This window comes from Dama dama, chromosome 20 (genome assembly GCF_033118175.1).
Source record: "Dama dama isolate Ldn47 chromosome 20, ASM3311817v1, whole genome shotgun sequence".
Classification (NCBI taxonomy): Eukaryota; Metazoa; Chordata; class Mammalia; order Artiodactyla; family Cervidae; genus Dama; species Dama dama.
The window spans coordinates 26,373,627-26,389,539 of record NC_083700.1 but is presented as its reverse complement, the minus strand read 5'-3'; the positions used below and the strand labels follow the sequence as shown (position 1 = coordinate 26,389,539).

Below are 15,913 nucleotides of genomic sequence, written 5' to 3'. Positions count from 1 at the left end.
AAGCTCAAAGGTACATAATAGGTCACATTTTGCTCAGTATTAAAGAGAACAGCAGTGGCCAATTTTAAGAGCTTGCTAGAATTACCAGGTACTGTGCTAAGTCCATTACACTATCTTATTTAACACTTACAATAACCCTAAGAGATGTTACCCTCTCAATCAACCCTAAAAGATAGTGAATATTAACCAGTTATGGTTTATGATTTTTCCTTTCCTCTAAAATTTTTTTGAAAAGCAGCTTGTTTTCCAAGGATAATCTGTTAGTCCTTGGACAAACTTACCCAGAAATACCAAAGCTGCTTTTCTTTATGTTTCAAAAAGGGTTTATTCAGAATTGTTTTAGAAAACACCTAAAAGAAATGCAATGACTTTAGAAAGTCCTTGGGATAAATCAGGGGGAAATAAAGCTCTTTAACCATTAATACAACAACCATAGACTATGCTTTAATTACAAATATAGAAATGTTAAGTAAAAACTTTGTAATTTGGCTTCCCCTTTTCCCTTTCTGCTGTTAGAATATAATATAATTTTATAGAGGTACTACAACTGCAATAGAAAGTGTAGAAGCTCTGAAATCAGAGGTGCATTTGAACACTGACTTCATCACATATTAACTGTGATCACTGATGAATTAACTTTGAATTTCTGCATCTACTAAGTGTGGACAGTATCTTCCTTACTGGATTGTCAGGAAGAATAAATGAGACCACGTTATATGTAGACCATTGAGTAGAGGTGGCCCCTATCTTGTTTCTCTAGTCCTTATGTGTCTGTCTGTCCAAAGGGTTTGTCTTACTTTCTCTGATGCTGCTTCTGCAGAGCTGCCTCTGATAACTGCCCTTGAAGGATCAGTCTTCTTTGCTTGTCAATATCTCCTTCCATTCGGGCAAAAGCATGAGAGCCAATGAAAGAGAGATCAACTCCCAAGCCTTCGTCCTCTTCTTCCTGGTTATCTGTAACAAAAAAGCTATCAATAGCTTATGGCTATTTATCCATATATGATCATTTTATGTGTTGTTAGCAGCTAATCCTTTGGGAATGGATCACCTCTTAATGTGTTCCCCACTGTCTCACCAGATCTTTTTGAGGGAAAAAAAAAACCAACCTAAGACAAAACAGTTTTTTTTTCAAGAAAGAAAAGCAAACAAACAGAATCCTTGGGGGCAGGCTTCCCAAGGCAATGCCACCATCTGAGCTGTTCAGCTGGGACTTCACGTCTGTATCACTGTTCCTCAAAGTGTGAAAGGCAAGATTTTCAGTGTTCCCTTTTATTAAAAAATACCACTAAATGAATCTTCTTTCAATCCTTCAAGCTGATTTTATGTCTCCTTTAACAGATTCAATGTTCTATCTGAAAATATTTATGAAAACTACAGCCTATGAGATAAGAATATTTTTTGAGATACAGATGGAAGTCAAGCAGTGTTTGAGGATGGTGGACAGAAGGGAACCTTGTGGCTAATGACAACCCAGCACTGCCACCTCAACCGGTTTTGCTCTTCACTACCCATTTCATACAAAATGCATTTTGTGCATTTAAGAAAAATGATATTCTATCATGGCAGTCACAATTCTGAGGATTTCTGAATGATGCTGGACATACTTCAAGGCTGTACTTTACTAGAGTCTCCCTAAAGTACTCCTCCAGCACAGCTTGGTTACCAGACATTTTCTGATGCTAAACCGTTTATTATTCCTTGCATTTGATTTAAATTTGTGTATTGGTAACAAAAGAGATGAGTAGCCTTCAACAGATTTTAACTTGATGCTCATTTAAAAGTGTTCACAGTAGAAATCTCACAGTAATTCTTTTTTTTTTTTTTTTCCCAAGCCAAACTGTATCCAGCTTTATTAAAGATACTTTTCATAAACAATCATGGTATTTCAGGCAGGACATGGGCAGACAATCGTTAACAGTATACAACTTTCAAACTCCCTTTTTTCAATGGACTACCAAAATCAGAAAGCCACTATAAAACCCAATGAAATCTTCAAGTGATGCTCTGAACAGGGAAAGTTTAGAGTGAGGGTTGACATTTCACATTTAGCATGTTGTTTAACAACTTTTCACAAGCCGACCCTGACTTTCACGAAATGGAAATGGAAATGGCCGAAGTACCACTCTGAGGAGCCACAGTTTAAAAAAGGAACTGCTGCTCTTTTGAAGGACGCCATCTCAATGGTGACACTAGGAAGTCCAGATTGCCTGACATACTGGTCATCAATTTTGGGGGGTCGCTGGGTTCAGGTTCCAACAGGTCTCTGGGTTTAGGGGAGTCAAGTCTATGCTGAGGTGGAGAGGGAGAGAGGACATAAAAACTAAATTTTAGTTTCTCCACACCACAAGGTGTTTGTGCCAAGGTGGCTAATGTGTGTCAACATCAAGGAATCCCTCCTTCCTGGGAACCAAGAGGAAGTCTCTCAAAACTAGACGGGAAAGGTCTTTTTCCCCCACGTCAATTCAGCTTCGGAGACATTCTGTTAGTGACGTGCCCTTCCCCCCAAAAACAACAATGAAGTGTTCTGTGTGCTAACAACATAGCTTAAAAAAAAAAAAGTAAAACAAAATTCTGCATTTTTATAAAACTTGATAAAAAATAGTATTTCAAACTGTACAGTCACCAGAAGTACACAGTTATCAAAAATGCACACACTTCACTTGGCATCTCCAGCACCTTCAGCTTTCTGTGCCTGGTCTGTTTTGGCATCTCCATTTTTCTGCAGGGTTATTCCCATCCTTGCCAGCATCAGCTTTCCCCTTTTTCCCTTTGGGTACCTTCTCTCCCTTCTTTGCAGGGGCCTTTTTAGGCTTGGGCTCTGGCTTTGGAGGAGCAGGTTTAGCAGATAACCTTGCAGATCTTCTCTGTGGTTCGTCCTTCACCTTGGCTTTATCTCCTTTAGCATCCCCTTCAGCCTTTCTCTTGGGCATGGTGGCTGCGGCGGCGGGACGTAGGCGCTGGACACGGGGATGCAGTGGCGCGCTGGCTTTAAATCGGTCCAGGGGTCGCTCTCGCCTCTTCTTCACACTGCTCCACAGTAATTCTTAAACCGCTTAATTTTCAGATTGGGCCCCAGCGATGAAGCTTGTGAGGCATGTCTCCAACTATGATCTTGAACATGTATCCATGAAGATCAGTACAAGCTGTCACACAGAACAGCTCAGAGGGGCTCCCATCCTGCCCTGCTCTACCATCACTTCAATCTACATTGGTAAGTAACCAAAAGAAACAAAACACATGGTTACAGCACTCTTGTTTTAGGTATGGCTTTCAGAGGACATAGCTGAATCTGCTGAAAATTTTAATGATAATCTATTGTTTCCTCAACAGTATCCTGTGTGAAACCATAAACTTCATGAGGGTACAAATGTTGTCATAGCCACCTCTGAATCTCTACTGCCTAACACAAGACTTCACATCACATATATAATTTAAAGAGTAAATCTTAACAAGAATAAGACTCTAAAAACACTTAAGTTGGTCTTGATCTTAGTGTCACACTAAAAGCTTCCTGAAGAACAGGCTGAACCCGCTATGTCTTTGGTGGCTGATGTTTATCAATACCTCTGCTTCCTGAAGAGGGAAGTTAAGAAAAGGAGAGAACTCACCCTCCGGGGCACCAGGTTTTTCACTTATTCTAATCTGCCGTTCAGGTACCACAGGCTCCCCTTCTGCATTGCCAATATCTGCAGGTAGGTATGGCAACGAACGACTCTCCTCCTTCAGTGACCTTGGGAAGTACAGAGGTAGCAGCTTTTGGTAAGTAGCCTGTGTAAGAAAAGCCAAACATTCTGTGAAAAATACCGGAGTGATGAAACAGGCATCAGCAGGGCTCATGCCACTCCACATACTGTGAAGACAGCCTCCATCACAAACTAAGACCTCAGACGTCTAAGCTCAGACTGGATGCTGCCTGGGACCTTCAGTCAGTTTTTGTGTCAAAGACCAGGATTTGTCAGTCACTCAAGTAGACCCATGAGTCCTGATCCTGACAGCTCCAGGCCACTGAGCCTGGAATGGATATGTCCTGTGACCCCCATCCCCGACCCCTTCCTCACCTCACTAATGACATCTGTCTTTCAAGAGTCAGCTCTGACACAGACGCTACTTCCTTAATCCTTAGTGTGCCATCAGGGTCCACGCGACCTAGATTTGATTTTTGACATTTTTGTTTTTAAACAGTTCTCTCTGAAAGGATCGCTATTTCCTGACTTTTATTCTTTCTTAGAGGTTTCCCAAACAACAAAGAGATATCTTACTTAAAAAAAATTAGAATAAAATTCACTGTGTCTTATAATTTCCATACAGGTTGGTCCACTGGACTCATTCTAAATTCACGATACATTATGGATACTTAGTGCTCTTATTTTTCCTCAGTCTTGAAGCATTTTTCTTTTTCTCATCATCCTAGAGTCATTTTATCATTACTCATCAATTATTACCAACTATAACAAACTAAAACAGAATAATAAGAAACCAAAAGAATGATGGAACTGCCTAGAAGGACAGTGAAATCACTGAAGAAATCATTATTCATCAGTCTCCTTACTGTGTCACCCACAACACTGCATCATCTTTCATGCATATAAATATATATATGAGGCATATAGGCTCAGCTGGTAAAGAATCTGCCTGCAATGTGGGAGACCTGGGTTTGATACCTTGGTTGGGAAGATCCCCTGGAGAAGGGAAAGGCTACCCACTGTAGTATTCTGGCCTGGAGAATTCCATGGACTGTGTAGTCCACGGGGTCGCAAAGAGTCGGACACGACTGGGTGGCTTTCATTTTCATTTCATGAGGCATATAAGAAGACTGGATTGTAAGTCAATTAAAAAAAAAATTGTACCTCAATTTAAAATAATAATAATGAAAAAAAAGACTGGAGACACCATCTTTGTAGCCTTTTTAAAAAATCGAAATAAAATTCACATACCATAAAATTCACATTTTAAAGTATACAATTCACTGGGTTTTATTATATTCACGAAGTTGTGGAATCATCACAATTAATTCCAGAACATTTCATCATCTCAAAGAGGAAATCTAAATTCATTAGCTAGGTCATTCTCCATCCCTCCCTCCCCCAGCCCCTGGCAACCACTAACCTTTCTGTTGTGTGGATTCGCCTGTTCCAGAACACACATTGCATTAAAATGGACTATGGTGTATGGATTTTTGTGCCCAGTCTCTTTCATGTGGCATATGTTTCTGAGGCTCACCTATGCTATAGGATGTACCATCACCCACACTTTTTTATAGGTTAGTAATACTCCACTGTTTGTATATACCACACCCACCTATCCATCAGGATATACCATCACTCCACGCTTTTTTACAGGTTAGTAAGATTCCACTGTTTGTATACAGCACCTCTACCTACCCATTAACGACATTTAGGTGGTTCCACTTTTTGGTTACCATGAATATTGCTGATATGAATGTCTCTGTGCAAGTTTTTGTGCAGACATGTGTTTCCAACGGGCTCCCCTGGTGGCTCAGACAGTAAAGACTGCCTGCAATGGAGGAGACCCAGGTTCGATCCCTGGGTGGGGAAGACCCCCTGGAGAAGGAAATGGCAACCCACTCCAGTATTCTTGCCCGTGAATTCCCATGGGCAGCGGAGCCTGGCGGGTGAAAGTCCATGGGGTCACAAAGGTTCGGACATGACTGAGCAACTAATACTTATGTTTTCAATTTTATTCTGCATATAGAGTGGAATCTCTAACTTTCTGAGGAACAGCCAGATTGTCATTTTGCCACTCCTAGCCTCAAATTTTGGAGAAGGAAATGGCAACCCACTCCAGTACTCTCGCCTGGAAAATCCCATGGATGGAGGAACCTGGTAGGCTACAGTCCATGGGGTTGCAAAGAGTTGGACACAACCGAAGCGACTTAGCAGCAGCAGCAGCCTCACATTTTATGCAATACATTACACCCTTTCTGCTATTTCTTACATGTGTGCCTGTACTTGTATGACTACCATTATTTGCCCTTCCTCTGGAAAATCTTAGTTATCTTTTACAATGATTTCAACTCACGTATCACTTCCTCCAGGAAGTGTCTCCTAACCCCACGCCAGACTGGAGCTGTGTGCCCCTATCCTTCCCATGCTTCCACTGGCGCACTTGTCACAATTATTGTAACTTATCTGACTTGTCTGTCCCCACCAACAGACAGTGGGTTCCTTGGGGACAATGACTGTGATTCATTCACTGGTGTAGTCAGGTTCTGGGACTAGTAAACCTGATATACGCCAGACATTCAAAAATAAAAGGTCACTGAGAGAATGAATGAATAGGTAAACCAGGTAAAACAAGAAGAGACACAGCAAACATGGTAAATGTGTCTGTCTTCAGCAAATTCAAGATGGTTTATATCTCACATATATACCTATATATACTCTGAATGGAAATACAGAAATATGTGAAATACATGTACTAATTCATTAATTACAAAACTCCTGTGATATAAGTACTGTCAGTATTCATATTTTATCCAAGCACACAGAGGTTAAACAACTTGCCCAAGGATACAAAATTCAGAAATAATACAAGCTGAATGGGACAGAGAACACTACAGCTGAACAAAGCTTAGTAAGATTTTAAAAAGAGCTAATTTCCTAAAACGGCTCTAAATTAAGTTGAAATATAATAAACCTCACCACATTCAATGAAACATAAACCTCATAACTTACGCAATACTTGCCACTAGGCTAGGCTGTCACCTGCTTCCAGGTCAGGCAGACACCAGGGTTTTTCCAGCAGAGGTTGTTTTCCAGCTCTGCTCCCCAAGGGCCCAGGGCTTAGGTCACAAGGTAATGCCTTGAGATGTCTTGAGAGCTAACATGTGAGTAAATCAGAGCAGCTCCGCCTTGTGAGGTTTCACTATGTGATAACAATTTACCAGTGAAAATTATGAACAAAATGCTTCCTCTTGACTTGCTTCTAGTCTCTAATACAGTCTTTCATGGCAATGATGGTAAGTCCCACTGCCAGATATATGCATAGATAATGAGGATTTGCCTGCTGGCAATTCAGTTAACAGATAATGAAGACACAAAGGCAAGCCCAAGTAAAAATAAGACTTAATTCAAGATAATTAGCAAAATACCTCTTCTAGTTCAGAGACAGCAAATACTACTTTTTCAAGAGTCTCTCCATGAATTTCGAGGAATCTCCTTACAGTGCCTAAAGAAAATAACAGAAAGATTATTAATAAATAATAATAAATGAGAAGTTACTTATGTGTGAAGAAAAATCTGTCCCTTTCAAGTTTTATTTTTGTAACGGATCACTCCTCCATTTGTTCAGGCTTGAACTCAATGACACCTTATCAGTAAGGCCTGCCCAGGCCACCCTATCTAAAAACTCTTCCTTGATTTTGCTTTCCTCCACAGCAACTGTTTTAGATATTTTGTGACGCTTCCTGTTTATTGTATATCCTCCCCCTCTGTCCCTGCCCTATCCATTAGAATGAAAGCTCCAGACAACAGCAAGAGTTTTGTTTTATTTACTGCTTTATTGCCAGTAAACAGGGGCTGGCCATAGAAGATGCTGACTCCAGACAATTCTCCCTTATCTAGTATATTCTTTCTGTTCTCTGGGGCCTCCCTCTCTGACCAGAATGGTCTAGCACAAGTGCCTTCCCATTCATCTGTTACAGTATTAGATGCCCTACTCAGCGCTTTCATTGTTGCTGTTCAGTCGCTAAAACGTGTCTGACTTTTCTGAGACCCCATGGACTGCAGCACGCCAGGCCTCCCTGTCCATCACCATCTCCTGCAGTCTGCTCAAACTCATGTCCATCGAGTTGGTGATGCCATCCAACCATCTCATCCTCTGTCGTCCCCCTTCTCCTTTGCCTTCAGTCCTTCCCTCCATCAGGGTCTTTTCCAGTGAGTCGGCTCTTTGCATCAGGTGGTCCTCTCAATATGCTATCAAACCAAAACCGAATTATTTTTTCTTCACTTCTGTCTTATTCTTTCTCTAAACTTGGTAATAATGAGACCGAGTAGCCTTTTCTCAGTCCTTAACTTACCAGCGATTTCTTTCTAGATGCTCACGCCCCAACTTTTTAAAAATGTTGTCCTCTCCAGGTTCTGTCCTCCACGTTTTTTGTTTTCTTTATATATATATTCTCTTGAGCTCACTAATTTGATGCTTAGATAGTACTCCAAATGCTGATGGCTCCCAAATTTTTACACTGTTTTCTTCTTCTTTTTTAAATTGGAGCACAGCTGCTTCACACTGCTATGTCAGTTTCTGCTATAGGGCAAAGTGAATCAGCCATGTGTATACATAAACCCCTTCTTTTTTTGGTTGCGTTCCCACTTAGGTTACCACAGAGCTGTGAGTCCAGTGTTACACAGTAGGTCCTCATTAGTTACCTACTTCATACACAGTGGTGTACATGTGTCAGTAACAATTCCCAATTCATCCCTTTCTACCCCCTCGCCACCACTATTTCCTCCGTGGTATCCATGTTTGTTCTCTATACTCTGTTCAATGAACAAAAAAACCCTGAAATTCCCCACTCCCCACCGAGACCTCAAACTCAACATGTCCAAACCTGATCCCAACAGGACCAGACCTGACTTCCGCTTCTCCCCACACTGCTGCTCCTTTACCACACTCCTTATTTCAGTTACACAGCGACATCCAACCCCTCACCTAAGCTAGGATCCTGAATTTTCTGGACACTTCCTTCGCGTCTTCCTCCATCCTGTACTTTCAATGGGTTATCATGTACTTTACATTCTACTGCTAATATTTCTCACAGCCATGCCTGCTCTCTTCCATCTGCTCTCAGGCTCTCAACGCTTACAGACACTTTGGCAATGAGCTCTCAACTGCTCTCTTGTTTCTCTTTTCCCAGCCCACATATTCACTGTTGCCCCTAAGTTATCTTATGTTATCCACCTTGCTAAACATTTTTGATGGCTCCACACTGCTTACACGTTCAGATCCAAAGGCCCCAGCATGGCTCTCCACACTGACCACTAACCACCCTTCCACCTCCACCCCTTAGTTCTATTTCCAACTATAGCATATGCTTCAGCCACTGGCTTCTTTGCTGGACTCAGAACATGCCACTTGCTGTGATGTTCCCCTACCTCTGCTTTCACGGTTACCTTTGACTAGAACACCCTTTATCCACCATGACCCTCTCTTAGCGAACGCCTGCTCATTTCTCTCTACCCAATCAAAGACCATCTCCTTCGCAGATAACGTGATCCGTCCTTATGTTACCCCTATAATCGTCTGAACAGCCCTCCTTTTGTGAACTTCTCACAGCAGTTTATAGCTAGACTGTGAGCTTTCTGAATGCCAAGTAAACTTAACATTAATATTACTAAGGCCTACCACACCTTAGGAATATGGCAAGCAATCATTCAAAAATAACTAATAACTGAATGAATATTTTATGGTTCTCGTTATTGACATAGTATAGCCTGTCTTGTTCACTACTGTACCTCGAGAACCTAACAGAGGAGACCCATTTGTTGAAGGACTGAACAAAACTTCCTAATTCTTTCTCCAGTGGGGACAAATTTCTCATCTTTCCCTCTGTTCTAATAATTAAAAAAAATTTTTTTAAGAATTTCTTCCATCCTATTCACTTTGACACCAAGTTTTAAAGTTTAAACACAATAGTTTCGCAGCATAAAACTGTGGGATTTCCTTTGGAAGACAAAATACAACACTAACTAGTAACCAAATTGAATTCTTTCAATAGCAGAGTTCATTCAGAAAAGTAATTCTGTAAAAAGGAGAAAAAAAAAAAAAAGAGTGCTATCATGGCTACATGGTTTTAGTACTCTACAACCAATCAAAATGCCAAGTGCCTAACTTCTAGTAAAAACTGTTCAACGGGAGACCCCGGTTCAATTCCTGGGTTGGGAAGATCTGCTGGAGAAGGGATAGGCTACCCACTCCAGCATTCTTGGGATTCCCTTGTGGCTCAGCTGGTAAAGAATCCACCTGCAATGTGGGAGACCTGGGTTCAATTCCTGGGTTGGGAAGAGCCCCTGGAGAAGGGAAAGGCTACCCACTCAAGTATTCTGGCCTGGAGAATTCCATATACTGTATAGTCTATGGGGTTGTAAAGAGTCGGACACAACTGAGCAACTTGCACTTTCACCATTCACAACGGGTGAGAATGACATGTAGACAATTTTCAACCTGGGAACACAGTAAAGATATCATTGCCTTTTTCTCTCACCATTGTATTCTCTACTAAACAGCACGGCTTAGAGCACAGTAGTTACTCAGACTTCTGTTGAATGGGTAAATAACCCAATAAATTTATCTAAATGCAGATGGTTCTTTAAGGTTTCTTCTGGAGAAAAACTAAACTGCACATGAACTAAGGAAAAATAAAAAGATAAAGAGCCTTGGTACAACTATCAAGATATTACTTAGACTTCAGATGAAATAAATTTCAATAATAGTTTAATAAGTGAGACAGCTTTTGGAACTAGGAACTTAAGAGTAACATCCTTAGATTTGTTTTTGGCCCGTATATGCTATAAAAACCTAAAGGCCATTTATTTCCCAGATGCTCAGAAAGCATATGGGCAAAGGGCACAATTGTGTTTGTGTGTGTGTGTATATTTTTTAATGAAATGGTATAGTTTTGCTATTAGATTTAAGGTGTAATAAGTCAAGCAGGTCTTCTAAAATACAAGTTAACATGCTTATCTTAAAGCTTTACATTTCCTTTGTGCTAATTAAATTTCCAGAAATTGCTTCACCAAAGTCCCTTATGACTATTTTTGATCTTTATCTGCTGTTTCTACAATTACTGTTCAAAGCTGACTCCTTTATGGTACTGCATCAAGTGACTTTTCTGGGGGCCACAGAGCTAGAATTAGATTAGCAGAACTGGGACCAAAAACCAGTAGTCTTAAATTGTTTTTCAGAGCCTTTTCTCCAAAATAATGGTGCCTCTTTAAATTCTAATCCATATGATTACTTCACTAAAAAATGGAGACACAAAAGGCCTATCTCAAGCTATGAGATACGGGGCACAGGTTAAGTGAAACCAGAGACAGTTGAAACCTGCCAAAAGCCTTGCCAAGAAGAATTACATAGAGGCAGGAACTCTGCTTTGGTAAGGGATCACTCAGAATACACGCAGGCTAGCCATAACATAGTTTCCCACCAAAGCAGTCCTAACTCAAGCATAATGAATTATGTAGTATAAGACACAGGTTACTAGACTTGGGAGTCAGAAGGCCTGGATATATGTTCCAATATATATCCAGGAGTATATATCTTAGAGTTGCATAACTCTAAGAACATGATAAATTTCTGAGCCTCTTTATTTGTAAAACAGATACTACATTATTTAAAGCTCAGGGTTAATGGAAGAAATAAAATGGAATTTCTTTATCTCTTTTTAAGATACGTATTTCTTCAGCAAGGACCATTTATAAAGTACTAGAAACACACAGATGATAAGAAATGATCTCTGCTCCTTAAGAAACTTAATGTAAGTATAATGTATATAAGCTGTAACTATAAAATATATCAATTTACTATTAAATCCTTGAATAAGAATTTTAGTTTTCAAAATAACTAATCATCAAATACATTTAAGATTGAATATGCTCTCACTCTAAATTCCAGACATATAACCTAGTAATAATAATAATTTCATACATTCACACACTTCTGTAATTTTCTGGTGAATATAATACTTTAATATTTAATTTAATACATCTTTAAATTCCAGAAATAGAAAGGGGTTGTAAAATGATCTCGTATAGTATCCTTCCCAAATAAAATGATCATTTAGCCTCGGTGTGAACATTCTGAATGACAAAAAATTCACTTAAAATACCTTTCTATTGCAGATAGTCCATCTCAGGTGGGACCAAATCTTCCCCGTCACTTGGTCTTAGACCTATCCTGTAAAGTTGCACATCTTACCTACAATCTTTACAAGGATGTGTGAACTTCCCGAAAGAGCATGTAAATGTCCTACGTATGTACATTACTCTGGGAAAGGGTCCACAGCTTTCTTTCATCAGGTGCTTATTATAGCTTATGACGACTTCCAAAAAGGTTAAGAACTACTGCTCTAAAAATGTCACATAGAAAAAAGCCCACACAAGACTCCTTGAGATATCTGGGTACCATGCATGCTAAGACCATGCTCTTCTTCAGAAGAAATACCACTAATGTGTCAAATTGTTTGCCCTCCAATTTGTCAGACGCATGAGATATGATATGGAGAACTATATACAAAACTCGATATGTGGTCTGAACCTGTATAAGACAGTAAGATCAGGGACTCCCTAGAGTTGAGTATCATATTTTCACCTAACATATATGACATTCTGCCTCATAATGATTGAGTCTAGTCTTTTAACAACCTAAATGCAGGGTTTTATATTTAAATAGCACATGTGAAATACTGTTTAAACTGCAAAGTGCTATATCAATCTGATATTATAAAATCTGTTTGACATCATTGTTGCAATCTGCTAAGATTATTCTGAATTATGATTTGAATACCAAATGTGTCTCAGCTTGGTATCATTTTTCAAACTTAATAGGTAACTTTTCTAAGCCTTTATTCAAATGGATTAAAATGTCAAACCTAGAAAGTAAACTGAGAGCTCTGCAATCTGTCAATACAAACCTCCAGGGTGCCATGATCAGTTACTCAACAAACCTTCTTTAGCTATAACTATTTAACTAGTGATAAAAAGCTTTTCTTTTTAAATTCAATTTATGTACAGCATTCCCCATCCTACTTAGGAAATGTTATGCTAATTTATATAGTTTCTCCAACATTACTTACGAAGTGCTATGTGTGTTGCATCCTCTAAAGGGTAACCTCGTTTTGCAGAGTTGATGACACAGAATCCAACAGAGGACATGGACTGCTCTCTGCAATCAAACAGAAAACACAAAAATTATACTACCAACCTTCAGAATAACTAAACAAAAAATGCAGCTTTATTTCCCCTTCCCTGTCCCTTCAACAAATCTGCCATAGTTAACCCAATTGCACTATGTAATAATTATATTAATATATAACTTAACTGCACCATTTGGGGGAAATACATTCTGAGTAAAATGGGAATTAAGTGAAATGGGAACAGGTTAAATTCTCAAGTCACCTAAATCCACTCCTTTTATTCTGTCAAGTTTGAGAAGATGATGAATTCTACTTTCAGGGTCCTCCTAAATTATCTAAATTCCTCAAAATGTGACTTTCAAAGCTAGGTTTCATTTTAACAATACATGGCGTGCTATGTCTAGGGACTGAGTTAGCCGTACTTTGCCAGCTGGAGGACGTTTCTGTAGCAGCTGTACAGGGAACTCTCAGCGGCGGTGCGATAGCGGCTCTTGTATTTAGGTCCCACCGTATGAATGATGAACCGGGCAGCTAGATTAAATCCTTTGGTCAATTTTGCTTCACCGGTCCGGCAACCTGGGAATAATGGAGAATGTGTAAGTCGCAGAGTTGTTCGGAAAAACAAGAACAACAAACCAACAGAACAATGCATGAAACAGAGAAAGTATTAAGAACTTCGAGAAATTTCAGTTAAAAATATGGACTGAACACAAACATTTGTCTCTAATCACCAAATGACAGTAAAGCGATACAACAGGTATAAAAATGGAGACAAAGAGGGTGGGAGAAAACATGAAGCAGAAAAAAAACACCAACAAAATTTTGGAAGGAATAAAGTCAGTGGACTAGAAGCAACTGATTAAGCAAAGCAGAGAAATCCAACTGCTTGCAGAAATGGGATGACCAGTATGAAGCAAACTGGTGTGCTCTGCAAGGCAGTGTTGGAGAGAAGACAGACTGGTCTGATTCAAATCCTGAATCTACCATGTTCCTGCTATGACACGTTGGACAAAGGTTTGGCCTCCAATTTCCTATATAAGAGAGATACTAGTGGTACTTAATTCTCAGGATTAAATGAGTTATTAATATATGCAAAGTGAATTCAGAAATTAGCTATTAATATTATGGCCGCTGTTATTACTGAAGAACACTAGAAAGGCTCAGAAATTGGAGGTCCTAAGGACTTCTAAAGACTATAATGTGAAGTGGGACTAAAAAGAGTCTGAGTTAAAATATAAAAACATTTAATCTGCAACAACCTCTCACTCAGCCAGCACAGCGAGGTGATGATTTCTTTACCACCACCACAGGAAGGTTTATTCTCAGGAGATACTGAACTAGAGAGTTTCTGAACTCCAGAACCCCAGGCACGGCTGAAAAGATGGGATTTCATTCAAGTGTTATACTTAGAGTAATAGCTCCAGATCTCTGCTCCTAACTGGCTTCTAACACAGACATTCATGTTTACACCCCTGGAAGATTCTCTTTCAGGAAACTAAGAGGCTCAAACCACAGGGCCTACAGATTCTGATAAATTAGGGATGGTTCCTCAATGAAACAACAGGGTTCCTGCTCATCATCTGCTTTAAGATCCACCAAGCAATTAATGACCCCTGCCTGTGTACACAAAGCTTCCCAGCAGCTTCTCAATTCTTCCATGCTGAGTAAGCTGACACTTGAGGATCACCAGAAGTGAGGAAGTGTTTCTGTTGTTCAGTTACTAAGCCGTGTCCAACTCTTCACAACCCCATGGACTGCAGCAAGCCAGGCTCCTCTGTCTTCCACTATCTCCTGAAGTTTGCTCAAATCCATGTCCATTGCATCAGTCTTGCTATCTAACTATCTCATCCTCTGCTGTCCCCTTCTCCTTTTGCCTTCAACTTTCCCAGAATCAGGGTCTTTTCCAAAGAGTTGGCTCTTTGCTTCAGGTGGCCAAAGCATTGGAGTTTCAACTTGAGCATTAGTCCTTCCAATGAATATTCAGGACTGATTTCCTTTAGGATGGACTGGTCTGATGTTCCTGCAGTCCCAGGGACTCTCAAGAGTCTTCTCCAGCACCACAATTCAAAAGCAACAATTCTTTGCTGCTCAGCCTTCTTTAGGGTCCAACTCTCACCCCTGTACAATGCTACTGGAAAAACCATAGCTCTGAATATACTGATCTTTGTTGGCAAAGTGATGTCTCTGCTTCTTAACATGCCGACTAGGTCTGCATAGCTTTCCTTCCAAGGGGCAAATGTCTTTTATTTTCATGGCTGCAGTCATTGTCCACAGAGATTTTGGAGACCAAGAAAATAAAATCTGTCATTGCTTCCACTTTTCCCCTTCTATTTGCCATGAAGTGATGGAAGCAGATGCCATGATCTTAGTTTTTTTTAATGCTGGGATTTAAGACAGCTTTTTCACTCTCCCTCTTTCATAGACAACGTTGGGACTTCCTTGGTGGTTCAGTAGTTAAGAATCTGCTTTCCAATGCAGGGGACGTTGATTTGATCCCTGGTCAGGGAACTAAGATCCCACATGCTATGGAGCAACTATGCCCACATGCCACAGCGAGAAGCCCTTGTACCACAACTAGATAAAGCCCATGCACCATGACAAAGACTCAGAGCAGCCAGAAAGAAAAAAAAAAAAAAAAAAAAGACAATATTGGGAAGGAAAATTTAAAAATGAGCAAAAAAACTCCCAACACCATAATTACTGCTCTTGGAGAGATAAAGAAAACAGTACATCTGAAACAAAAGCAGAAGGTTATATTTAAAAAAAGAAATATTCAGAGAACAGGAAAAGGCATTTATCTAATTGTTATAGCTAAGTGAAAAATATGACAGCAGGCATAAAAAGTTCAATTGGCAAGTCAAAGTTAAAGTTAAGGGGATCTACCAAAAGATAAACAGATGGAAGACAAGAGATAACAGATATAAAACTTGCAGGATGAAACGGGAGGTACAGATTCAATCAGGTTTCTTCAAAGACAGAACAGAGAATACAGAGGGAAGGAAATTATTAAACAAATAAAACAAGAAATTTCCTATAATAGAA

General features: G+C 39.8%; 1 protein-coding gene and 1 pseudogene across 8 annotated transcripts in view; both read right to left on the bottom strand.

The window, feature by feature from the left end:
* Nucleotides 1-15,913, bottom strand: part of GDAP2 (ganglioside induced differentiation associated protein 2) — a 78,191-nt gene that overhangs the window by 44,936 nt on the left and 17,342 nt on the right. For all 8 annotated transcript variants that reach the window (XM_061121041.1, XM_061121040.1, XM_061121039.1 and 5 more), the window contains 5 exons: nucleotides 13,294-13,447; nucleotides 12,812-12,900; nucleotides 7,112-7,188; nucleotides 3,609-3,768; nucleotides 798-954 (listed from right to left, as the gene is read on the bottom strand). In XM_061121041.1, coding sequence (XP_060977024.1) covers nucleotides 798-954; nucleotides 3,609-3,768; nucleotides 7,112-7,188; nucleotides 12,812-12,900; nucleotides 13,294-13,447 — 637 coding nt within the window. The remainder of the gene's footprint in view (nucleotides 1-797; nucleotides 955-3,608; nucleotides 3,769-7,111; nucleotides 7,189-12,811; nucleotides 12,901-13,293; nucleotides 13,448-15,913) is intronic.
* Nucleotides 2,560-3,056, bottom strand: LOC133040839 (non-histone chromosomal protein HMG-17-like; annotated as a pseudogene).